Source organism: Oncorhynchus kisutch, linkage group LG27 (assembly GCF_002021735.2).
Source record: "Oncorhynchus kisutch isolate 150728-3 linkage group LG27, Okis_V2, whole genome shotgun sequence".
Taxonomy (NCBI): domain Eukaryota; kingdom Metazoa; phylum Chordata; class Actinopteri; order Salmoniformes; family Salmonidae; genus Oncorhynchus; species Oncorhynchus kisutch.
In genome coordinates this window covers 26,360,647-26,388,079 of record NC_034200.2, presented here as the reverse complement: position 1 = coordinate 26,388,079, position 27,433 = coordinate 26,360,647, and the positions used below count along the sequence as shown (strand labels likewise).

At 44.7% G+C, this 27,433-nt stretch overlaps 1 protein-coding gene across 1 annotated transcript in view; it reads right to left on the bottom strand.

Annotated features, from left to right (window-relative positions):
* The window catches only part of LOC109871787 (neuropilin-1a), a 75,305-nt gene that overhangs the window by 34,563 nt on the left and 13,309 nt on the right, over nt 1-27,433 (bottom strand). The window contains exons 3-5 of the mRNA XM_031806691.1: nt 15,021-15,202; nt 7,227-7,454; nt 3,920-4,084 (exon numbers count right to left, since the gene is read on the bottom strand). Coding sequence (XP_031662551.1) covers nt 3,920-4,084; nt 7,227-7,454; nt 15,021-15,202 — 575 coding nt within the window. The remainder of the gene's footprint in view (nt 1-3,919; nt 4,085-7,226; nt 7,455-15,020; nt 15,203-27,433) is intronic.

Genomic DNA, 27,433 nt, shown 5'->3' with positions numbered 1-27,433 from the left:
TTGTCCTTTTTCATTTGGGTTTTGTGGGTCGTTTTCTGTTTAGTGTCTGCACCTGACAGGACTGTTTCGGTTTTCCCTTTTTGTTATTTTGTTTGAGTGTTTTGAGTATTACATTTATCATGAACACTTACCAAGCTGCGTTTTGGTCCACTCCTTCATACGACGATCGTTACTGATCTACCCACCAAAAAAGGACCAAGTAGCGTGGTCAAGAGGAGCAGGGAACCTGGGCCCGGGAGAAAAGAGAGTGGAGGACATCCTGGACCTGGGAGGAGATTATGGCAGGGGACAAGACCCTGCCATGGAAACAGGTGGAAACAGCGAAAGAGGAATGGCAACGATACGAGGGGACACGGCTTGCAAGGAAACCCGAGAGGCAGCTCCAAAAATATTTTTTGGGGGGGCACACAAGGAGAGTAGCAGAGTCAGGGTTCAGACCTGAGCCAACTCCTGGTGCTTACCGTGGGGAGTGTGTGACTGGTCAGGCACCGTGTTATGCAGTGATGCGCATGGTATCTCCAGTGCGCATTCATAGCCCGGTAAGATCTATTCCGGCTCCCCGCATTGGCCGGGCTAGAATGGGCATCCAGCCAGGAAGGATGGTGCCAGCTCAGCGCTCCTGGTCTCCAGTACACTTCCTTGGACCAGGATATCCTGTGCCGGCTCTGCGCACTGTTTCTACGGTGCGTCTGCACAGCCAAGTGTGTCCTGTGCCAGCTCCCCGCATTTGCAGGGCGAAGATAAACATTCAGCCAGGACGGGTTGTGCCAGCTCTACGCTCCAAACCTCCAGTGCGCCTCAACAGTCCAGTACGTCCTGTGCCTCCTCCCTGCACTCGCCCTGAGGTGCGTGTCATCAGCCCGGTGCCACCTGTACTGGTCCCACGCATCAGGCCTCCAGTGCGCCTCCACAGTCCAGTACATCCTGTGCCTCCTCCCCGCACTCGCCCTGAGGTGCATGTCTTCAGCCCAGTGCCACCTGTACCTTTCCCACGCATATCAGGCCTCCAGTGCGCCTCCACAGGCCAGAGCTTCCGGCGACAGTTCCCAGTCCAGAGCTTCTGGTGACGTTTCACAGTCCGGAACCTCGAGCGACGGGCCACAGTCCCGGAAGCTCGAGCAACGGTCCACAGTCCGGAGACGGTCCCCATTCCAGAGTTGGTCCCCAGTCCAGGGCCTGCAGAGCCTATCCCCAGTCCAGGGCCTGCAGAGCCTATCCCCAGTCCGGGGCCTGCAGAGCCCATCCCCAGTCCGGGGCCTGCAGAGCCCATCCCCAGTCCCGGGCCTGCAGAGCCCATCCCCAGTCCGGGGCCTGCAGAGCCCATCCCCAGTCCGGGGCCTGCAGAGCCCATCCCCAGTCCGGGGCCTGCAGAGCCCATCCCCAGTCCGGGGCCTGCAGAGCCCATCCCCAGTCCGGAGCCTCCGGCTACAGTCCCCGGTCCGGAACCTCCGGCGATGATCGGTGGTCTGGTTCCTCCGGCGATTATCTATGTCCCGCACCATAGCCACCGTGAAGGGATGCCCACCCGGGCTCTCCCCTTTAGAGTCAGGTTTTGCGGCCGGGGTCCGCACCTTTGGGGGGGTAGGGGGTACTGTCACGCCCTGGACATAGAGAGGTTTTTATTCTCTATTTTGGTTAGGCAAGGGTGTGACTAGGGTGGACATTCTAGTTTCTTTATTTCTATGTTGGTGTGGTTCCCAATTAGAGGCAGCTGTCTATCGTTGTCTCTGATTGGGGATCATATATAAGTTGTCCTTTTTCATTTGGGTTTTGTGGGTAGTTTTCTGTTTAGTGTCTGCACCTGACAGGACTGTTTCGGTTTTCCCTTTTTGTTATTTTGTTTGAGTGTTTTGAGTATTAAATTTGTCATGAACACTTACCAAGCTGCGTTTTGGTCCACTCCTTCATGCGTCAATCGTTACAATACCACTGGTCTAAAGAGACTCTCTGTATTAGTGTGACTCATAGAGGTCTAATTCACAAAGACAATTAACGTGTAATGTGATGTTAACTGTGTTTTACTGGAAACTAAAAGTGACTTGGTCAAAATCGAAATACAAATACAACAGGTAGACCTTACAGTGAAATGCTCAGAAGAAAAGAAGAGCATTGTGTTTCTCAACTGGACATGTTAAAAGATGACCCATTCAGAACATTTTGTAAGAAGCTAGAGCGTACCAAATTCCTCTGATTTAGTCGTGGTTGTAAATTCCTCACTCTCAACACCCCCGGAGTAGTACGTCGAATGCCTGTCTTTGTTAGTGTCTGTTTGGTGACCCTTTCCCCAGACACAGGTTCAGGTTAGGTTCACTGCCCTGATGCATGCACCCTTAACCCCAATTCAATCTCCTTAATGCTGAGCAGAGTGCCAAGCAGAGTGGGACTGGGTCCCATTTCTATCTACTCTTTACCTCTGTAAAATACCAGTGGTTGGTGTTCATGTTGGATGACCAAAACTCATCAAGAGGTTGTACAAAAACATCACAAACAGACTTCACATTGAAATTCCCCCAGACTCCTACAGTGATTTAGGGCCTTGCGACCTGTCCCTCTGACCCTGGTTGAAGGGTGTGTATGTGCGAGTGTTTGTTTGTTTGTGTTTGTGTGTGCACACTCACACGGCTCCCATCAGATTGTAAATCTGTCCACATAGCCTTTCTCTGGATGGCTAAGAGCAGTGCTGGTGTTAGAAAAATCTCTAATTATCCCAGATGGCTGTAGAAACACACACACACACATAAATACACACACACACCCTCCGTGGCTGGCTAGCTGTGTGTTTTCACAGTGGACCCACACAGAGCAGAGTGATGACTGGTCTTGTCACCAGGCCTCCAGCTAAGCGTGACAGATTGAAATGAAGGCTCCATGGTGAACCCAATCACATTGCCTTTTCCACAGCATTAGCTCCCTATCAGTCTGTTTGGTAGTAGAAATGTGTGTGCCTAAATGTTCTTAAAACTATTTTGGGAAAACTTCAGATACTTTTTTCCATTTCGTGGGAGGAAGGTTGGTGGAATGTAAAATTCTCAGAAATCAGTATTCCTCCTATTTCCCCGATGGCGTTATCTTATCTATAACAGTCGGAAACACCCCATACTGTGACTTTGATCGCATGAACTGTTGAAATAGTCTCTGATCGCAATGATATGTGGACATTTTGATGTTCTGTCAATGCCTGCTGAGCAAATGGAAGCGGAGGAAACGCATGAATAGAAATGAGAGAATTAGCAGAGCACTGAAGAGAGATGGAAGAAAGAACAGAGACTGTTTTGGATTCTCTACGATGGGAGTAAGTCCATCCTGCCTCTGTGTGTATGAGAGTTATCTAAACAGACCTTATGTCACCAGTCAGTCACACACACATTGTCCCCCCCGCCCCCATCCCTCCTACTGTGGGTGTGTTCGTAAATTCTATCTGGAGTGCCAGAGTTCAGTGTGTGCTCAGAGTGCGCTCTGGGCGTTTGTAAATTCAGAACGTTGTCAGATTGTCCATTAGTAAAATTCAGAGTGTTTCACTCTCGGAGGGTTCAGAGCGCACACTGGACGCTCTGGCCAAGGGGTAGAGTTGATCCTAGCGTTCTGACCTCACAACGGCAGTCAAGCAACCAAGCTAACCGGCTAAAGTTAGCTAGCTAATTCCAGACCATTTTACTCGCCGTGCAGAGCGGGTTAGGCTGTTTTCCTGTTACCTAGTTGGGGACTGTAACTGTGCTGCTGGCAACAATTGAATTATGATTTTTGCCAACATTTACTGACATATTCAATGCGTGTTGAGCGTTCATAAATTTGTCAGTTATTCTGTGCTCTGGCACGCTGAGACGAGAGCGCTCTGAAATCGGAGTAGATGGCCAGAGAGAATTTACGAACACCCTGGGCTAGAACGACCCTGGGCCGTAAGGCAGTAGGTCATACTAACCCTCTGGTCCCTGTCGTAGGCTCCTCTCTCTGACAGTGTAGTTGGCTGAGAAGCCCTCTCTGGCGATGGCGTTGTCTGTGTTGATGGTCATAGAAAGGATCCCTGTGTAGGAGATGACTCGGCCAGGACTGCTGTTACCACAGTACCGCCCAATGTGGGGTCCCACTGGGATAGGGAGAAGGAGAGAAGGGGGTGAAAGAGAGAGAGAGAAAGGGGAGAGAGAGGGGAGAGGGGTGAGGGGAGAGAGAAAGAAAGAGAAAGAGAGAGAGAGAGGAGAGAGAAAGAGAGAAAGAAAGAAAGAGAGAGAGAGAGGGGAGAGAGAAAGAAAGAGAGAAATTAAGATAGAGAGACGGGAGAGAGAAAGAAAGAGTAAGAGAGAAATGAAGAGAAAGAGAGAGGGGAGAGAGAAAGAAAGAGAAAGAGAGAAATGAAGAGAGAGAGAGGGAGGGGAGAGAGAAAGAAAGAGAAAGAGAGAAATGAAGAGAGAGAGGGGAGAGAGAAAGAAAGAGAAAGAGAGAAATGAAGAGAGAGAGAGAGAGAGGGGAGAGAGAAAGAAAGAGAAAGAGAGAAATGAAGAGAGAGAGAGAGAGAGGGGAGAGAGAAAGAAAGAGAAAGAGAGAAATGAAGAGAGAGAGAGAGAGAGAGAGAGAGAGGTGAGAGAAAGAAAGAGAAATAGAGAAATGAAGAGAGAGAGAGAGGGGAGAGAGAAAGAAAGAGAAAGAGAGAAATGAAGAGAGAGAGAGAGAGAGGGGAGAGAGAAAGAAAGAGAAAGAGAGAAATGAAGAGAGAGAGAGAGAGGGGAGAGAGAAAGAAAGAGAAAGAGAGAAATGAAGAGAGAGAGAGAGAGAGGGGAGAGAGAAAGAAAGAGAAAGAGAGAAATGAAGAGAGAGAGCAATGTAAATCCATCACAGCTACAACATCACAATTACCTCCTTCAATATCCCATGTTGCGATTGATTCAGCTTTTCTACAATTAAGCAATAAGGCACGAGGGGGTATGGTATATGGCCAATATACTATGGTTAAGGGCTGTTCTTATGGATACAGCCCTTATCCGTGGTATATTAGTCATATACCACAAACCCACAAGGTGCCTTATTGCTTTTATAAACTGGTTACCAATGTAATTAGAGCAGTAAAAATAAATGTTTTCTCATATTTGTGGTATACGGTCTGATATAGAAGAAAAAGAAACGCACACCTATTTGGGCGAGATGCTGGCTAGCGGAGTAGAAAACTTGAAAATATGGTCTGATATACCACGGCTGTCAGCCAATCAGCATTCAGGGCTCGAACCAACCAGTTTATAATCTGTAGTAATAGCCTAATTTACTGCACAAAGTCTCTATTCTAGAATGAACTTCCCTCCATTAAATGTTTCACTAACTTTCACTCTGTCATCTGACAAAACATTCTATCATGATCATGTGACAACCATTAGAGGATAACAGGTTGGAAGTTTCCGATGACCTCAGGTCTCACCTCGTTTGTGACTTTACACCTTGTGTCAAAAACAGACGTGACATGTCAGGTAGCAGAGACTATGGCACATTCACAGTGTTTATCATTAACACGTGTTCACAGCCAACATATAACAGGTCTGGTACAGAATAAATATCTCTCATCTCCAATTATGTGTCAAGAATTGTCTGATACTTCTCCTTTTCAAAATAAATCAAATCTCCTTTTCTCCTTTTCCCTTTTTGTTTCCATTTCAAATACATTGTGTTGCCTACCATCTGGGATGTCAAGCATGTACACACCTCGAACACAAAGCTTTGGCAGACCCCGGGACAGAAAACACACAGGTCTATTGAGAGACATGGCCGGCCTGGCATGTTTACAGCACTAACCCAGCTGTGAGGTGTGTGATTGTTTGGTCTTTGTGTGTTTCTATAGGGCTGTTTCCCAAATGGCACCCCATTCCCTATTAAGTGAACTACTTTTGAGCAGGGCCCATTGCGATCTGGTCAAAAGTAGTGTACTAAATAGTGAACAAGGTGCCATTGGAGACGCAGCCCTAGCCTGGCAAGGCTCTAGTATAGAGGAAGAAGTCTCAGGGAGCCAGACAAAGCAATGTGCCCAGCCAGGCACTCCTCTGATGCTTGTCAATGTACATTTCCTCCCATTCTCCTCAGACCCAATCACACAACAATGGAGACTGTGCAACGCGGTCAGTGAAACAACATAATTGTAGACAATGAATAGTGTAGGTTATGCCTGTCTCCTTAATGTGCTGGGCTAAATCAATCTGTGTGGCCTGGTGGATGAAAAACAACAGCGCTGCTGGCTGGTGAAACAACTCTCTCTCTTTCTCTCTCAATTCAATTCCATTTCAATGTAAGGGCTTTACTGGCATGGAAACATATGTTAACATTGCCAAAGCAAGTGAATTAGATAATAACCAAAAGTGAAATCAACAATACAAATTAACAGTAAACATTACACTCACAAAAATTCCAAAAGAATAAAGACATTACAAATGTCATATTATGTGCAAATACAAAAGGGAAAATAAATAAACATAAACATGGGTTGTATTTTACACTGGTTGCCCTTTTCTTGTGGCAACAGGTCACAAATCGTGCTGCTGTGATGGCACACTGTGGAATTTCACCCAATAGATATGGGAGTTGATCAACATTGGGTTTGTTTTCAAATTCTTTGTGTATCTATGTAATCTGAGGGAAATATGTGTCTCTAATATGGTCATACATTTGGCAGGATGTTTAATTGCAATATTGTAATTATTTCACCACTATGGCCTATTTATTGCCTTAACCCCCTTATCCTACTACATTTGCACACACTGTATATGGACTTTTCTATTGTGTTATTGACTGTACGTTTGTTTATTCCATGTGTAACTCTGTGTTGTTGTTTGTGTTGCACTGCTATGCTTTGTCTTGGCCAGGTCGCAGTTGTAAATGAGAACTTGTTCTCAACTAGCCTACCTGGTTAAATAAGGGTGAAATATATATATATATTTTAAAAGAGGTTAGGAAGTGCAGCTCAGTTTCCACTTCATTTTGTGGGCAGTGTGCACATAGCCTGTCTTCTCTTGAGGGCCAGGTTTGTCTACAGCGGCCTTTCTCAATAGCAAGGCTATGATGACTGAGTCTGTACATAGTCAAAGATTTCCTTCAGTTTTAGTCAGACACAGTGGTCACGTATTCTGCCACTGTATACTCTTTGTTTAGGGACAAAGAGCAGTCTGGTTTGCTCAGATTTTTTGTTAATTCTTTCCAGTGTGTCAAGTAATGATCTTTTCTCATGATTTGGTTGGGTCACACTCTCACTCTCTCACCTGCAGGGAACCCATCCCAGATCTCCAGCCAGTCGTAGCGACACAGTGCCCCGGGTGGAGGGGTGGTGTCAGGCTCCATGTCGAACGTGTCAAAGTCCACCACGATCTCTGACATTTTGGGGGCGATGATCATGAAGGTACAGTCCAGGTTGTTGGGGTACTTGTCAGGGAAGCCGGGTGTCTTTATAACGCCCTTAGACGAGGTGAAGTTTCTAGAACACTCAGGTCCTGATGAGAAGATGGGAAAAAATATGCATTGTATGTTAAACTTTGCATGTCTTTATCCTGTTTTGGTATATAATATTTGGGTCCATGGATGTAGTTTTGTGGCTTTATGTTTGTATTAAATGTATTAATGCTGTTATTTATCACCATAATCACTATTTGTCTGAAACACTAATCATACAGCAGTTGAGGATCTGAAAACAAGCAATATGTTGCCACAACTACAATGTTGTCACTTGGATTTATATAAACCATTGTTAGCAGGGGTTCATGGGTTCCTGAGTCCATTTACTCCATTATCACTGAGGTGTCCACTGAGCCTGTTCCTATAGGTCATACCTTCAGTGCCACTGGCTGGCTCTGTCTGTGTTTTGACTGGGGGGCGCCTGGTATTTACTGACTGCTGCAGTCAGACACAAACACCCTGGGTTGTTTTTGGAGACTTTGTGGCCCGACAAACCCCTCACCCCCACTCCACCTCACTCCAACAAACCCCTCACTCCCGCTCCACCTCACCCTCACTCCAACAAACCCCTCACCCCACTCACTCCAACAAACCCCTCACCCTCACTCCAACAAACCCCTCACCCCCACTCTACCTCTCCCCAACAAACACCTCACCCCCACTCCACCTCACTCCAATAAACCTCTCACCCCCACTCCACCTCACCCCAACAAACCACTCACCCCCACTCCACCTCACTCCAACAAACCCCTCACCCCTAACACCTCACCCCTACAAACCCCTCACACCCACCACCCCACCCCAACACACCTCTCACCCCCCAAAAAACCCTGCGCCCCTACCACGTCACCCCCACTCCACCACAACAAACCACTCACCTCCACTCCACTCCACCCCAACAAACCGCTCACCCCCACTCCACTCCAACAAACCGCTCACCCCCACTCCACCCCAACAAACCGCTCACCCCCACTCCACCCCAACAAACCGCTCACCCCCACTCCACTCCACCCCAACAAACCACTCACCGCCACTCCACTCCAACAAACTGCTCACCTTCACTCCACCCCAACAAACCGCTCACCCCCACTCCACTCCACTCCAACCCAACAAACCGCTCACCCCCACTCCACCCCAACAAACCGCTCACCGCCACTCCACTCCACCCCAACAAACTGCTCACCTCCACTCCACCCCAACAAACTGCTCACCTCCACCCCAACAAACAGCTCACCTCCACTTCACCCCAACAAACTGCTCACCTCCACTCCACCCCAACAAACTGCTCACCCCCACTCCACCCCAACAAACTGCTCACCTCCACCCCAACAAACTGCTCACCTCCACTTCACCCCAACAAACTGCTCACCTCCACTCCACCCCAACAAACCACGCACCCCAACTAACCGCTCATCGCCACTCCACCCCAACAAAACGCTCACCCCAACTAACCGCTCATCCCCACTCCACCCCTACAAACTGCTCACCCCCACTCCACCCCAACAAACTTCTCACCCCCACTCCACCCCAACAAACTGCTCACCCCCACGCCACCCCAACAAACTGCTCACCCCCACTCCACCCCAACAAGCTGCTCACCCCCACTCCACCCCAACAAACCGCTCACCTCCACTCCACTCCACCCCAACAAACCGCTCACACCCACTCCACCCCAACAAACTGCTCACCCCCACTCCACCCCAACAAACTGCTCACCCCCACTCCACCCCAACAAACTACTCACCCCCACTCCACCCCAACAAACCGCGCACCCCAACTAACCGCTCATCGCCACTCCACCCCAACAAACCGCTCAACCCAACTAACCGCTCATCCCCACTCCACCCCTACAAACTGCTCACCCCCACTCCACCCCAACAAACGGCTCACCCCCACTCCACCCCAACAAACCGCTCACCTCCACTCCACCCCAACAAACTGCTCACCCCCACTCCACCCCAACAAACTGCTCACCCCCACTCCACCCAACAAACTGCTCAGCTCCACTCCACCCCAACAAACTGCTCACCTCCACTCCACCCCAACAAACTGCTCACCTCCACTCCAACAAACTGCTCACCTCCACTCCAACAAACTGCTCACCTCCACTCCACCCCAACTAACCGCTCACCCCCACTCCACCCCAACAAACCGCTCACCCCCACTCCACCCCAACAAACCGCTGTGAGGAGATAAAGTCACTCTTGCTTGGCATTGTACACATTATGGCATTTTACACATTCAAGTTCTACAACTGATGTACAAGACGTTCGACACAACAGAGTTTGTCTACACAAAGATGCCTATGATGACAGACACAGTTCACAGTCCAAAAGTCAGGGAGTCAGTCGACTGTCATAAAATAACATCTGCAAGCCCAGGTTACTGTTGTAATGTTGACTGATGTAGAGAAGATGAGATGACAGACGCACACAGTGTTGATGTGGGTCACTGACCCACAGGAGAGAGATGTGTCTCTCGTGTTGCCGGGCCAGATGTGACCTCTGATACATGAGAGCATGCAACATAACAGAGAAGAGTAAGGGTTCCTCTCACTTGATGTTCACACAGGTGGCGTCATTATATGGGTGACATGATGAATGGCAGAGGAGAGGCGGGCAGGTTTTGATCTGGCTCAGCTGGTGTGAGAGAGAGTGTCTGTGAGAGAGAAAGAGAGAGAGAGAGAGAGTGTGTCAGAGAGAGAGAAAGAGAGAAAGAGTGTGTGATCTTGCCTGTACATTGTGTCTATCAACTAACCTCCTGCCAAACTCCACCCACTTGGACAGAGAACTTTCCCTGTCTAAGCCACAGTTTGATGTGGTCCTGGAAAAATGTCTGTCTTTCAAAACCACCAGACATGTGTTTTTGGTTTGAGGAATGTCAGTGAAACAATAGTGAGAGGAGAGGCCTAGACAGATATAGACTCATGGTTCTGTGGAACACCCAGTGTGTATCATTTATAAGACCACTGGTGCGTATTATGTGGTCAATGAGGGGAGGAGCTCTGGATATGGCGGCCGGATGTGTTCCAATCGTTCTGAATTCCAAATGGCACCCTATTCCCTATTGAGTGCACTTCTTTTGACAGGGGGCGTATAGGGCTCAGATCAAAAGTAGTGCGCAATGGAGAGAATAGGGTGCCATTTGGGACACAACCACATTCATCAGTCACCCTGACGATACACTATCTTTAACACAAATGGTGCTTGTCTTCATCATGAGAGCAGTTTATGACAATTTCCAGTGTCACTTTTCTCTCGTCGTAAAGATAGACCTATAGCCAGAGTCGTAGCTTGGCTTGTCACAGTATATTACACTTCCTAAATGGGAACAGAGCCATAGAGGTACCATATAGGGAGCAGAGCCATAGAGGGAACAGAGCCATAGAGGGAGCAGAGCCATAGATGTTCCATAGAGGGAACAGAGCCACAGAGGGAGCAGAGTCATAGAGGTTCCATATAGGGAACAGAGCCATAGAGGTTCCATAGAGGGAACAGAGCCATAGAGGTTCCATAGAGGGAACAGAGCCATAGAGGTTCCATAGAGGGAACAGAGCCATAGAGGGAACAGAGCCATAGAGGGAACAGAGCCATAGAGGGAACAGAGCCATAGAGGTTCCATAGAGGGAACAGAGCCATAGAGGGAGCAGAGCCATAGATGTTCCATAGAGGGAACAGAGCCATAGAGGTTCCATAGAGGGAACAGAGCCATAGAGGTTCCATAGAGGGAACAGAGCCATGGAGGGAGCAGAGCCATAGAGGTTCCATAGAGAGAACAGAGCCATAGAGGTTCCATAGAGGGAGCAGAGCCATAGAGGGAACAGAGCCATAGAGGTTCCACAGAGGGAACAGAGCCATAGAGGTTCCATAGAGGGAACAGAGCCATAGAGGTTCCATAGAGGGAGCAGAGCCATAGAGGTTCCATAGAGGGAACAGAGCCATATAGGGAACAGAGCCCTAGAGGTTCCATAGAGGGAACAGAGCCATAGAGGTTCCATAGAGGGAACATAGCCATAGAGATTCCATAGAGGGAACAGAGCCATAGAGGTTCCATAGAGGGAACAGAGCCATAGAGGGAGCCGAGCCATAGAAGGAGCAGAGCCATAGAGAGAGCAGAGCCATAGAGGGAACAGAGCCATAGAAGGAGCAGAGCCATAGAGAGAACAGAGCCATAGAGGGAACAGAGCCATAGAGGGAACAGAGCCATAGAGGGAACAGAGCCATAGAGGGAACAGAGCCATAGAGGGAGCAGATGCATAGATGTTCCATAGAGGGAGCAAAGCCATAGAGAGAACAGAGCCATAGAGGGAGCAGAGCCATAGATGTTCCATAGAGGGAACAGAGCCATAGAGGGAGCAGAGCCATAGAGGGAGCAGAGCCATAGAGAGAACAGAGCCATAGAGGGAGCAGAGCCACAGAAGGAGCAGAGCCATAGAGGGAGCAGAGCCATAGAGGGAGCAGAGCCATAGATGTTCCATAGAGGAAACAGAGCCTTAGAGGTTTCATAGAGGGAGCAGAGCCATAGAGGTTCCATAGATGGAGCAGAGCCATAGAGGGAGCAGAGCCATAGAGGGAGACGAGCCATAGAGGGAGCAGAGCCATAGAGGGAACAGAGCCGTAGAGGGAATAGAGCCGTAGATGGAACAGAGCCGTAGAGGGAGCAGAGCCATAGAGGGAGCAGAGCCATAGAGGTTCCATAGAGGGAACAGAGCCATATAGGGAACAGAGCCATAGAGGTTCTATAGAGGGAACAGAGCCATAGAGATTCCATAGAGGGAACAGAGCCATAGAGGGAACAGAGCCATAGAGGTTCCATAGAGGGAGCAGAGCCATAGATGTTCCATAGAGGGAGCCGAGCCATAGAAGGAGCAGAGCCATAGAAGCTGAGCCGTGCTTCTACACCTGCATTGCTTGCTGTTTGGGGTTTTAGGCTGGGTTTCTGTACAGCACTTTGAGATATCAGCTGATATACGAAGGGCTATATAAATACATTTGATTTGATTTGATTTGATAGAGAGAGCAGAGCCATAGAGGGAACAGAGCCATAGAAGGAGCAGAGCCATAGAGGGAACAGAGCCATAGATGTTCCATAGAGGGAACAGAGCCATAGAGGGAGCAGAGCCATAGAGGGAGCAGAGCCATAGAGAGAACAGAGCCATAGAGGGAGCAGAGCCACAGAAGGAGCAGAGCCATAGAGGGAGCAGAGCCATAGAGGGAGCAGAGCCATAGATGTTCCATAGAGGAAACAGAGCCTTAGAGGTTTCATAGAGGGAGCAGAGCCATAGAGGTTCCATAGAGGGAGCAGAGCCATAGAGGGAGCAGAGCCATAGAGGGAGACGAGCCATAGAGGGAGCAGAGCCATCGAGGGAACAGAGCCGTAGAGGGAATAGAGCCATAGATGGAACAGAGCCGTAGAGGGAGCAGAGCCATAGAGGGAATAGAGCCATAGAGGTTCCATAGAGGGAACAGAGCCATAGAGGGAGCAGAGCCATAGAGGAAGCAGAGCCATAGAGGGAACAGAGCCGTAGAGGGAATAGAGCCGTAGATGGAACAGAGCCGTAGAGGGAACAGAGCCATAGAGGTTCCATAGAGGGAACAGAGCCATAGAGGGAGCAGAGCCATAGAGGGAGCAGAGCCATAGAGGGAACAGAGCCGTAGAGGGAGCAGAGCCATAGAGGGAACAGAGCCGTAGAGGGAATAGAGCCGTAGATGGAACAGAGCCGTAGAGGGAACAGAGCCATAAAGGTTCCATAGAGGGAACAGAGCTGTAGAGGGAATAGAGCCGTAGATGTAGCAGAGCCGTAGAGGGAACAGAGCCGTAGATGGAGCAGAGCCGTAGAGGGAGCAGCGTGTAAAGAGGGAACAGAGCCGGAGAGGGAACAGAGCCGGAGAGGGAGCAGCGCGTAAAGAGGGAACAGAGCCATAGATGGAGCAGAGCCGTAGAGGGAACAGAGCCGTAGATGGAGCAGAGCCGTAGAGGGAGCAGAGCTGTAGAGGGAGCAGAGCCGTAGATGGAGCAGAGCCAAAGGGAGCAGCGCGTAAAGAGGGAACAGAGCCGTAGAGGGAGCAGAGCCGTAGAGGGAGCAGAGCCGTAGAGGCAGCAGAGCCGTAGAGGGAGCAGAGCCGTAGAGGGAACAGAGCCGTAGAGGGAGCAGAGCCGTAGAGGGAGAAGAGCTGTAGAGGGAGGAGAGGCAAATGCAGGCGCAATTTTTAAGTCATACATATGGCAGGTAGCCTCGAGGTTAGAGTGTTGGGCCAGTAACCGAAAGGTCACTGGTTCAAATACAGGAGCCAACAAGGTGAATAAACTGTTGCTGTGCCCTTGAGCATGTCACTTAACCCTAATTCCTCCAGGGGTGCTGGACAATGGTGATCCTGGCTGTGACCCCACTCCTCGTGGGTGTCTCAGGGGGACTTACACACGTGTGATTATTTCTTAAATGCATCCCAAATCATTCCCTATTCCCTATATAGTGCACTACTTTTGACTACTACTTTTTTTAAACAGTGCATTATATAGGGAATAGGGTGCCATTCGTCTCTCTAACACCCTCCCCCAACACCCCTGTCCTAGATTCAGATTCAGCCTATCTTTGCCAGAGCATTCATCTAATGTGCAGGTCACCCCTGAGCCTCCAAGGATAAACTGTCCATTAACTAAATGAGCCTGGGGCTACCGCACCTGTCCCTCCCTCCCTCCATCCGTCCGTCTGTCCGCTCCAGTGGAAAATTCCCAGCTTCTCCCACTAGCACTTCTAGAGCCAAACGGGAGCAGGAACAACTCAGCAGGAAGACTTAGCAACAACAGGAAACCTGCTCCTACTGCATCCATCCCCATTCTCTAACAACCACAAGCACCAGGCGTGGACGGGAGAGATACAGGCAGAGACTCAGACAGCCAGGTAATGGGTTCCAAGCAGTGATGACTGATAGAGGAAGAAATCAGAGGATGGGCTCATTGTCATGACTGGAATGGAATGGAAAGGTATCAAACACATGGTTCCCGTGTGTTGAATGTGTTTGATACCTTTCCATTCCATTCCAGCCATTACAATGAACCTGGCCACCATTGGTTCCAAGAGGAGTAGAGAGGAGTCTTTTCAGGAGAGTCAGTGTGTGTTGTACCTTCCTTATCATATCTGTTATGATTGGCTCTCAGTCAGCTGGATAGAGAGAGATTGGCCGGGCTAATAGGGATTGGATAAAGGACATGGGAATGGGGTTCCTTCCTTTAAAGGCTGATATGAATGTTTACAGTACTCTCCCTGTCCTGCATCCTGCCACCCGAGGGCCATTCAGGGTCCCTGGGTTCATTTGGCTTCAACAAGGGTGACCCACAGTACTGACGCTAGTTGTATAGGAAAGGATGAAGTAGCTTTAACTTTAGCTTGTAAGACCTTGAACAAAAGATTTAGCCTCTTAGCTGCGAATTCTAATTGGCCCTTAGTCTCCCATTGCCGTCAATGCATGACTTAGTGAAAATTCCTCATAGGTGGAAGTTAGGATTCACCCTTGTCTGTATTTGAACAGAGTGAAACAAGTAATAACACATAATAGTAAGAAATACTTTAGAAACGGTTCAACACCGTATCCAAAGAGGCTGACCTGTCTTGAAGACCTCGTAGCGCACTGAGAATCCAGCACCGGGAGACTCGTAGTCGGACACAAACTTGATTAGGAGCTCGTTGCCGCTGGAGATGATGGGGGAGGGGGCTATCTTCCCACAGAACTTCCCCAGGGTCGGAGCCTCCTCATCCCCACCGTTAAACACCTCCACATAGTCATACCTGATGATACAGAGAGGGGAGTAAGACTTACTTAAGACTTACTTGTTGTACAACACTGCTGCAATAGGTAAACAGTAGCTAAACAATAGGTAAAAGGTAGCTAAACAATAGGTAAAAGGTAGCTAAACAATAGCTAAACAATAGGTAAACAATAGGTAAACAATAGGTAAAAGGTAGCTAAACAATAGGTAAACAATAGGTAAATAATAGGTAAAAGGTAGCTAAACAATAGGTAAACAATAGGTAAAGGGTAGCTAAACAATAGCTAAACAGTAGCTAAACAATAGGTAAAAGGTAGCTAAACAATAGCTAAACAATAGGTAAACAATAGGTAAAAGGTAGCTAAACAATAGGTAAACAATAGGTAAAAGGTAGCTAAACAATAGGTAAAAGGTAGCTAAACAATAGGTAAAAGGTAGCTAAACAATAGGTAAACAATAGGTAAAAGGTAGCTAAACAATAGCTAAACAATAGGTAAACAATAGGTAAAATTTAGCTAAACAATAGCTAAACAATAGGTAAACAATAGGTAAACAATCGGTAAAAGGTAGCTAAACAATAGGTAAACAATAGGTAAACAATAGGTAAACAATAGGTAAAAGGTAGCTAAACAATAGGTAAACAATAGGTAAACAATAGGTAAAAGGTAGCTAAACAATAGGTAAACAATAGGTAAACAATAGGTAAAAGGTAGCTAAACAATAGGTAAACAATAGGTAAAAGGTAGCTAAACAATAGCTAAACAGTAGCTAAACAATAGGTAAAAGGTAGCTAAACAATAGCTAAACAATAGGTAAACAATAGGTAAAAGGTAGCTAAACAATAGGTAAACAATAGGTAAAAGGTAGCTAAACAATAGGTAAAAGGTAGCTAAACAATAGGTAAACAATAGGTAAAAGGTAGCTAAACAATAGGTAAACAATAGGTAAAAGGTAGCTAAACAATAGCTAAACAGTAGCTAAACAATAGGTAAAAGGTAGCTAAACAATAGGTAAACAATAGGTAAACAATAGGTAAAAGGTAGCTAAACAATAGGTAAACAATAGGTTAAAGGTAGCTAAACAATAGGTAAAAGGTAGCTAAACAATAGGTAAAAGGTAGCTAAACAATAGGTAAACAATAGGTAAAAGGTAGCTAAACAATAGCTAAACAATAGGTAAACAATAGGTAAAATTTAGCTAAACAATAGCTAAACAATAGGTAAACAATAGGTAAACAATCGGTAAAAGGTAGCTAAACAATAGGTAAACAATAGGTAAACAATAGCTAAACAATAGGTAAACAATAGGTAAAAGGTAGCTAAACAATAGGTAAACAATAGGTAAACAATAGGTAAACAATAGGTAAAAGGTAGCTAAACAATAGGTAAACAATAGGTAAACAATAGCTAAACAATAGGTAAACAATAGGTAAAAGGTAGCTAAACAATAGGTAAACAATAGGTAAAAGGTAGCTAAACAATAGGTAAACAATAGGTAAAAGGTAGCTAAACAATAGCTAAACAGTAGCTAAACAATAGGTAAAAGGTAGCTAAACAATAGCTAAACAATAGGTAAACAATAGGTAAAAGGTAGCTAAACAATAGGTAAACAATAGGTAAAAGGTAGCTAAACAATAGGTAAAAGGTAGCTAAACAATAGGTAAACAATAGGTAAAAGGTAGCTAAACAATAGCTAAACAATAGGTAAACAATAGGTAAAAGGTAGCTAAACAATAGCTAAACAATAGGTAAACAATAGGTAAACAATAGGTAAAAGGTAGCTAAACAATAGCTAAACAATAGGTAAACAATAGGTAAACAATCGGTAAAAGGTAGCTAAACAATAGGTAAACAATAGCTAAACAATAGGTAAACAATAGTTAAAAGGTAGCTAAACAATAGCTAAACAATAGCTAAACAATAGGTAAACAATAGGTAAAAGGTAGCTAAACAATAGGTAAACAATAGGTAAACAATAGCTAAACAATAGGTAAACAATAGGTAAAAGGTAGCTAAACAATAGCTAAACAATAGGTAAACAATAGGTAAACAATAGCTAAACAATAGCTAAACAATAGCTAAACAATAGGTAAAAGGTAGCTAAACAATAGGTAAAAGGTAGCTAAACAATAGGTAAACAATAGGTAAACAATAGGTAAACAATAGCTAAACAATAGCTAAACAATAGGTAAAAGGTAGCTAAACAATAGGTAAAAGGTAGCTAAACAATAGCTAAACAATAGGTAAAGGGTAGCTAAACAATAGCTAAACAATAGGTAAAAGGTAGCTAAACAATAGCTAAACAATAGGTAAAAGGTAGCTAAACAATAGCTAAACAATAGGTAAACAATAGGTAAACAATAGCTAAACAATAGCTAAACAATAGCTAAACAATAGGTAAAAGGTAGCTAAACAATAGGTAAAAGGTAGCTAAACAATAGCTAAACAATAGGTAAACAATAGGTAAACAATAGGTAAACAATAGCTAAACAATAGCTAAACAATAGGTAAAAGGTAGCTAAACAATAGGTAAAAGGTAGCTAAACAATAGCTAAACAATAGGTAAAAGGTAGCTAAACAATAGCTAAACAATAGGTAAAAGGTAGCTAAACAATAGCTAAACAATAGGTAAAAGGTAGCTAAACAATAGCTAAACAATAGGTAAACAATAGGTAAACAATAGGTAAACAATAGGTAAACAGTAGCTAAACAATAGCTAAACAATAGGTAAAAGGTAGCTAAACAATAGCTAAACAATAGGTAAAAGGTAGCTAAACAATAGGTAAACAATAGGTAAACAATAGGTAAACAATAGGTAAACAATAGCTAAACAATAGCTAAACAATAGGTAAAAGGTAGCTAAACAATAGCTAAACAATAGGTAAAAGGTAGCTAAACAATAGCTAAACAATAGGTAAACAATAGGTAAACAATAGGTAAACAATAGCTAAACAATAGGTAAAAGGTAGCTAAACAATAGGTAAAAGGTAGCTAAACAATAGCTAAACAATAGGTAAAAGGTAGCTAAACAATAGCTAAACAATAGGTAAAAGGTAGCTAAACAATAGCTAAACAATAGGTAAACAATAGGTAAACAATAGCTAAACAATAGCTAAACAATAGCTAAACAATAGGTAAAAGGTAGCTAAACAATAGCTAAACAATAGGTAAAAGGTAGCTAAACAATAGCTAAACAATAGGTAAAAGGTAGCTAAACAATAGCTAAACAATAGCTAAACAATAGGTAAACAATAGGTAAAAGGTAGCTAAACAATAGGTAAACAATAGGTAAAAGGTAGCTAAACAATAGCTAAACAATAGCTAAACAATAGGTAAAAGGTAGCTAAACAATAGCTAAACAATAGGTAAAAGGTAGCTAAACAATAGCTAAACAATAGCTAAACAATAGGTAAAAGGTAGCTAAACAATAGGTAAACAATAGGAAAAAGGTAGCTGAACAATAGGTAAACAATAGGTAAACAGTAACTAAACAATAACTAAACAATAGGTAAACAATAGATAAACAGCAGCTAAACAATAGGTCAAAGGTAGCTAAACAATAGGTAAACAATAGTGAAATAGATCATTATTTAGGTTTGGAGGTTTGACCACAGCACTGGGCCTCAACCTACTGCAATTAAGGAAAATACATGTTCATAGAGTGGTATGGTGAGCATGGCTGCGTCATGCTCATAACATGATGCAGCCACCACCATGCTTGAAAATATGAAGTGGTACTCAGGGATGTGTTGTGTTGGATTTGCCCCAAACATAACACTTCGTATTCAGGACATAAAGATACATTCTTTGCAGTTTTACTTTAGTGCCATATTGCAAACATGATGCATGTTTTGGAATATTTGTATTCTGTATAGGCTTCCTTCTTTTCACTCTGTCATTTAGGTTAATATTGTGGAGTAATTACAATGTTGTTGATCCATCCTCAGTTTTCATCTATCACAGCCATTAAACTCTGTAACTGTTTTAAAGTCACCATTGGCCTAATAGTGAAATCCCTGAGCGGTTTCCTTCCTCTCTGGCAACTGAGATAGGAAGGGCGCCTGTATCTTTGTGAACGGGTGTATTGATACACCATCGACAGTGTAATTAATAACTTCACCATGCTCAAAGGGATATTTAATGTCTCCTTTTTTATTTTATTTGAACCCATCTACCAATAGGTGCTCTTCTTTGCAAGGCATTGGAAAACTTCCCTGGTCTTTGTGGTTCTATCTGTGTTTGAAAATCACTGCTCGATTGAGGGACCTTACAAATACTTTGATGAAGTTATTTTGGCTTGCCATAACAAAGGGGTTGAAAACTTATTAACTAAAGATATTTCAGCTTTTCATTTTTTTATTAATTTGTAAAAAATTCTAAAAGCCAAATTCCACTTTGACATTTTGGGGTATTGTGTGAAGGCCAGTGAAACGAAATCTCAATTTAATAAATGTTCAGTTCAGGCTGTAACACAACAAAATGTGGAAAAAGTCCAAGGGTATGAATATTTTCTGAAGGCACTGTAGGTAATAGGGTGCCATTTGGGACATATCCTAGGCTTTACACACAGCTACTTCATCAGTTTGCCCAGGAGTTTGATTCTCAAGCACCTCTCTCTTTCTCTCTCTGTGTGTGTGTGTGTGTGTGTGTGTGTGTGTGTGTGTGTGTGTGTGTGTGTGTGTGTGTGTGTGTGTGTGTGTGTGTGTGTGTGTGTGTGTGTGTGTGTGTGTGTGTGTGTGTGTGTGTGTGTGTGTGTGTGTGTGTGTGTGTGTGTGTGTGTGTAATTGCGTTCTCAGCTGAGCTCTCTGGGTTTGGGTTTCTTTGTTTAAATCAGACTGCTAACACATTTATTAATTTTAGTTATTTAACCTTTTTTTTTTACCAAGTAGGTCAATGAAGAACAAATTCTTATTTCCAATTACGGCCCGGACATGTGGACCAATAGTATCTACTCTAACCACATGAACTCTTAATGTGAACACATTAACAGTTCAGCATTTTATGAATCCTGTGTAGTTGTTTCTTCCCAATCCCATGACTGCTGTGTCTAAGCAGGCTTGATGATGACGACAGCTGTCTCTGTTCCACTCAAAAAAAGTTCCCATCCTCGGGTGGATTAAAGAACACCAATAAAGGGTTCCACCTCTCCACTTTTTGCATGGCTGCCTAAATGTAGCCTGGCTGCCTATATGTAGCCTGGCTGCCTGTATGTAGCCTGGCTGCCTGTATGTTGCCTGGCTGCCTAAATGTAGCTGGCTGCCTAAATGTAGCCTGGCTGCCTGTATGTAGCCTGGCTGCCTGTATGTTGCCTGGCTGTCTAAATGTAGCCTGGCTGCCTAAATGTAGCCTGGCTGCCTGTATGTAGCCTGGCTGCCTAAATGTAGCCTGTCTGCCTATATGTAGCCTGGCTGACTATATGTAGCCTGGCTGCCTAAATGTAGCCTGGCTGCCTATATGTAGCCTGGCTGCCTGTATGTAGCCTGGCTGCCTATATGTAGCCTGGCTGAGTATATGTAGCCTGGCTGCCTAAATGTAGCCTGGCTGCCTATATGTAGCCTGGCTGCCTGTATGTTGCCTGGCTGCCTAAATGTAGCCTGGCTGCCTAAATGTAGCCTGGCTGCCTGTATGTAGCCTGGCTGCCTGTATGTTGCCTGGCTGTCTAAATGTAGCCTGGCTGCCTAAATGTAGCCTGGCTGCCTGTATGTAGCCTGGCTGCCTAAATGTAGCCTGGCTGCCTAAATGTAGCCTGTCTGCCTATATGTAGCCTGGCTGACTATATGTAGCCTGGCTGCCTAAATGTAGCCTGGCTGCCTATATGTAGCCTGGCTGCCTGTATGTAGCCTGGCTGCCTATATGTAGCCTGGCTGAGTATATGTAGCCTGGCTGCCTAAATGTAGCCTGGCTGCCTATATGTAGCCTGGCTGCCTCCATATAGCCTAACTGTCACACTCACATACTTGCACACACACACATAATCAAACATGTTTTGTCTTGTATACTGAGTATATCATGTACAATTATAATGAATATACTTTGTTTAACTGATTGAACAAAGGAGAGGGAAAAATGGGGTTGGCCCAACTGAACTGCTAAAAGAGTGGGGGTGGGAGGAGAGGGAAAGATGGGGTTGGCCCAACTGAACTGCTAAAAGAGTGGGGGTGGGAGGAGAGGGAAAAATGGGGTTGGCCCAACTGAACTGCTAAAAGAGTGGGGGTGGGAGGAGAGGGAAAAATGGGGTTGGCCCAACTGAACTGCTAAAAGAGTGGGGGTGGGAGGAGAGGGACAGATGGGGTTGGCCCAACTGAACTGCTAAAAGAGTGGGGGTGTGAGGAGAGGGAAAGATGGGGTTGGCCCAACTGAACTGCTAAAAGAGTGGGGGTGGGAGGAGAGGGAAAGATGGGGTTGGCCCAACTGAACTGCTAAAAGAGTGGGGGTGGGAGGAGAGGGAAAAATGGGGTTGGCCCAACTGAACTGCTAAAAGAGTGGGGGTGGGAGGAGAGGGAAAAATGGGGTTGGCCCAACTAAACTGCTAAAAGAGTGGGGGTGGGAGGAGAGGGAAAGATGGGGTTGGCCCAAGTGAACTGCTAAAAGAGTGGGGGTGGGAGGAGAGGGAAAAATGGGGTTGGCCCAACTGAACTGCTAAAAGAGTGGGGGTGGGAGGAGAGGGAAAAATGGGATTGGCCCAACTGAACTGCTAAAAGAGTGGGGGTGGGAGGAGAGGGAAAAATGGGGTTGGCCCAACTGAACTGCTAAAAGAGTGGGGGTGGGAGGAGAGGGAAAAATGGGGTTGGCCCAACTGAACTGCTAAAAGAGTGGGGGTGGGAGGAGAGAGAAAAATGGGGTTGGCCCAACTGAACTGCTAAAAGAGTGGGGGTGGGAGGAGAGGGAAAGATGGGGTTGGCCCAACTGAACTGCTAAAAGAGTGGGGGTGGGAGGAGAGGGAAAAATGGGATTGGCCCAACTGAACTGCTAAAGGAGTGGGGGTGGGAGGAGAGGGAAAAATGGGATTGGCCCAACTGAACTGCTAAAAGAGTGGGGGTGGGAGGAGAGGGAAAGATGGGATTGGCCCAACTGAACTGCTAAAGGAGTGGGGGTGGGAGGAGAGGGAAAGATGGGATTGGCCCAACTGAACTGCTAAAGGAGTGGGGGTGGGAGGAGAGGGAAAAATGGGGTTGGCCCAACTGAACTGCTAAAGGAGTAGGGGTGGGAGGAGAGGGAAAGAAAATCCATTTGTTTCTGTCTGCACCAGCAGGGAGGCACAATGTTACATTTTGTTCTAAGACACACCATTTGTAGGGTTGCATCTACTATTAGGGCTGGGGAGTGACAGAGTGAGATTGCGCTGTGATTGTCTCTCTTGCCTATACCAACAATGTTAGTTAGACTGTTAGCTAGGCTGTGAGAACCATGAACTCACTCCCTGTACATTTGTAGGTCATATCAAGACTCATCATCACACCCACATTCAGTACGTCACATGTTGAACCCAGAACGAAGGAGAGCTCGGTTTATTGTTTTGAAAGTCTCTGGAAAAAGTACTCTATTAAAAAAAGTCTGGTTATTAGCTAGCTACAGTGCCTTCAGAAAGTATTTATATCCTTTGACTTACAGTCTGTATTCAAAATGAATAAAAAAATATTAAAATCTTACCCATCTACACACAATATCCCATAATGACAAAGTGAAAACATGTTTTTAGAAATGTTTGCAAATGTATTGAAAATGAAATACAGTATCTTATTTCCATAAGTATTCACACCCATTAGTCGAAACATGTTAGAAACACCTTTGGCAGCAATTACAGCCATGAGTCTTTCTGGGTATGTCTCTAAAAGCTTTGCACACCTGGATTGTACAATATTTGCACATGATTATTTTCAAAATTCTTCAAGCTCTGTCAAATTGGTTGTTGATCAATACTAGGCAACCATTTTCAAGTCTTGCCCTAGATTTTCAAGCAGATTTAACTGTAACTCAGCCACTCAGGAACATTCTCTGTCTTCTTGGTAAGCAACTCCAGTGTAGATTTGGCCTTGTGTTTTAGGTTATTGCCCTGCTGAAAGGTTAATTAATCTTCCAGTGTCTGGTGGAAATCAAACTGAACCAGGTTTTCCTCTAGGATTTTGCCTGTGGTTACAGTAGTTCCAATCCGTAAATTTTTTTGTCCTGAAAAACTCCATAATGATTACAAGCATACCCATAACATGATGCAGCCACCCCTATGCTTGAAAATATGGAGCGTGGTACTCAGTAATTTGTTGTTTGGATTTGCCCCAAACATAACCCTTTGTATTCAGGACATGTTTTGTAATATTTTTATTGTGTACAGGCTTATTTCCTTTCACTCTGTCAATTAGGTTAGTATTGTGGAGTAACTACAATGTTGTTGATACATCCTCAGTTTTCTCCTATCACAGCCATTCAAATCTAACTGTTTTAAAGTCACCATTAGCCTCATGGTGAATTCTCTGAGTGGATTTCTTCCTCTCTGGCAACTGATAATGGATCATATGTCTGCAAAGCTTGATAATATGTGTGATGTTAACAGAGAGGTCTATTTTCTTGGTGACTTGACTGGTTAGCAACTAATGACTAATGACTAATGACTGTAACATGACCCAGGTTATTACTCAACCAACTAGAGTGCATTCCAATAGTGTTGGATCTTTGGCATCCACTTGTATTGATCATATTACAGTTTTTAACAATCACTTTGGCACTAATTTCAGAACATTGTGGTCATTTTTCAAAACTCTAGACACAAAACTCAAAACGGTCGTCACTTACAGGCTACAGGCTGTCCAATGTTCAAATCATTGCATTGTGCATTCATATAGTTAAAGAAACCTTGCACTTGCAGAATCATTGGTTCAAATAACTAATTTATCGTGAAATACCATAGGAACATTCATTTAGATCACCCACACACAAGATACCAAGAGTTTCACTGTGTTGTTGTTAAATATTAAATATTGTAGTACATATTGTAGTACAAAATATGTGATACATGTTTCATTATGCTACTAGACGTAAATGCATCACTGTAAAAGGACTAGTAGAGAGAATACTACAGACACAGTGGAATCATTGAACAAAATATGACATTTATTGATGAAATACAATAAAATCACAACATAGGTTTCTTTGAATCAAAGCAAAAATAATTAGCAACAAAAAAAGAAAAAACAGTTAAAGGTCAACTGCAGGTTCCTCACCTGGCTTACTGTAAAACATCACTGCAGTGTTCCTCACCTGGCTTACTGTAAAACATCACTGCAGTGTTCCTCACCTGGCTTACTGTAAAACATCACTGCAGTGTTCCTCACCTGGCTTACTGTAAAACATCACTGCAGTGTTCCTCACCTGGCTTACTGTAAAACATCACTGCAGTGTTCCTCACCTGGCTTACTGTAAAACATCACTGCAGTGTTCCTCATCTGGCTTACTGTAAAACATCACTGCAGTGTTCCTCACCTGGCTTACTGTAAAACATCACTGCAGTGTTCCTCACCTGGCTTACTGTAAAACATCACTGAGTGTTCCTCACCTGGCTTACTGTAAAACATCACTGCAGTGTTCCTCACCTGGCTTACTGTAAAACATCACTGCAGTGTTCCTCACCTGGCTTACTGTAAAACATCACTGCAGTGTTCCTCACCTGGCTTACTGTAAAACATCACTGCAGTGTTCCTCATCTGGCTTACTGTAAAACATCACTGCAGTGTTCCTCACCTGGCTTACTGTAAAACATCACTGCAGTGTTCCTCACCTGGCTTACTGTAAAACATCACTGCAGGTTCCTCACCTGGCTTACTGTAAAACATCACTGCAGTGTTCCTCACCTGGCTTACTGTAAAACATCACTGCAGTGTTCCTCACCTGGCTTACTGTAAAACATCACTGCAGTGTTCCTCACCTGGCTTACTGTAAAACATCACTGCAGTGTTCCTCACCTGGCTTACTGTAAAACATCACTGCAGTGTTCCTCACCTGGCTTACTGTAAAACATCACTGCAGTGTTCCTCACCTGGCTTACTGTAAAACATCACTGCAGTGTTCCTCACCTGGCTTACTGTAAAACATCACTGCAGTGTTCCTCATCTGGCTTACTGTAAAACATCACTGCAGTGTTCCTCATCTGGCTTACTGTAAAACATCACTGCAGTGTTCCTCACCTGGCTTACTGTAAAACATCACTGCAGTGTTCCTCACCTGGCTTACTGTAAAACATCACTGCAGTGTTCCTCACCTGGCTTACTGTAAAACATCACTGCAGTGTTCCTCACCTGGCTTACTGTAAAACATCACTGCAGTGTTCCTCATCTGGCTTACTGTAAAACATCACTGCAGTGTTCCTCATCTGGCTTACTGTAAAACATCACTGCAGTGTTCCTCACCTGGCTTACTGTAAAACATCACTGCAGTGTTCCTCATCTGGCTTACTGTAAAACATCACTGCAGTGTTCCTCACCTGGCTTACTGTAAAACATCACTGCAGTGTTCCTCACCTGGCTTACTGTAAAACATCACTGCAGTGTTCCTCATCTGGCTTACTGTAAAACATCACTGCAGTGTTCCTCACCTGGCTTACTGTAAAAAGCAAAACAAAAGATTGATTACTGTACTTCTATATTTCCCTCAACCCTGTCTTGTGGATTTGGCCACAGGTTCTCATCCACATCACAATGGATGTTTTCATTAGCCAAACATCTTTGGAAGAATCTTCGGGCGAATCCAGGTCTGACACTGGTCTGCCGTGATGTCATTGCATGCGTCATCCATGGCCTGGAGAAGGGCGCCTTGTTCGTGAAGGTGCCTATAATATACCTTCCACCTCCATGTGGAGACAAATTCCTCAATCGGGTTAAGGAAAGGAGAGTTTGGGGGTAAGTACAGGGTGGTAAATTGTGGATGGGCCTGAAACCATGCTTGCACCATTTGAGCATGGTGGAACCTGACATTATCCCACACAATGACATAGGTCATGCCATCAGCTCTACAGACCTGATTTAGCTCATCAAGGAAGGTTACATTCGAACAGCGAATCATGTGGCTGCCTGCAACTGAATATATAGAGTAGAGAGCTTTAGATGTTGTTTGACCAAACATTAGAATGGGCAAGATGCGTAATCTAAGCAACTTTGACCGTGGTATGATTGTTGATGCCACACATGGTGATTCCAGCATCTCAGAAACAGCTGCCTTCCTGGGATTCTTATGCACTACAGTCTCTAGAGTTTACAGTGACACATTCAGTGAGCGGCAGTTCTGTGGGCAAAACACCTTGTTAATGAAAGAGGTCAGAGGAGAATGTCCAGACTCATTCAAGCTAACAAAAAGGCCACAAATGCTCAAATAACAGCTGTTTAAAACAGTGGTGTGCAGAAGGGCATCTCTTAACGTACAACACCGTGAATAATTCAGGCTGTTGTGGAGGCAAAAGGGGGGTGCTACCCAGTACTAGATAGGTGTACCTAATAAAGTGGCCGGTGAGTGTACAGTAATGTTAAATCTGAAAACATGGTCTGGAAAAGTAGTACATGGGACCATAGAGACAGTGATAAAGAATGATGATGAAATATTACATCCATAGATAATGTAGTCCAATTGGTTCATGTTCCACGGTAATTGGTGTCAATGGTTCTCGTTATCCTGAAACTTTCATGATCTAAACATGGAATATTGTTCGTCAGTTTCCACAAAACTATGCATTAAGAGTAATACAACAGTTACTTATCATATTGAGCAGTTGTATCAATTGATAGTTAGATCATGGTAATGAAATGAATAGACAGTCATCTCAGATGTAATGTTTGACTTGTATTTTGATATGGTAATACTTTGATGTTATGTTGTGTCATTTTAGTTCAATGAACAAATGATCTTAGCTTTATGTGTATTGTATCCAAGCAATTGGGGGAAAAAAAGTGTTAAGAGTTTAGAAAAATTAGCATTTTGATCATTTGGTTGTGAGTTTTGAAAAATTACATCAAGGTTCCGAAATTAGTGCCAAAGTGATTGTAAAAAAAGTATATATTGAAAGTCAGTAGTTAACTTGTTCACTGAAAAATAGCATTGTATTTGGTCAAACACAATCCTCTCCATCAGTTTACTAAGGACAGTTTATTAAGAATAGGCAGTAAACTGAAAGGAGGCTTTACTATTTTTAGGCAGTGAAATGACCTTCGCTTCCTTCAATGCCTGTGGTCTTTTAGGCTTTGGTTAAAGCTGCAATATGTCACTTTTTGGGC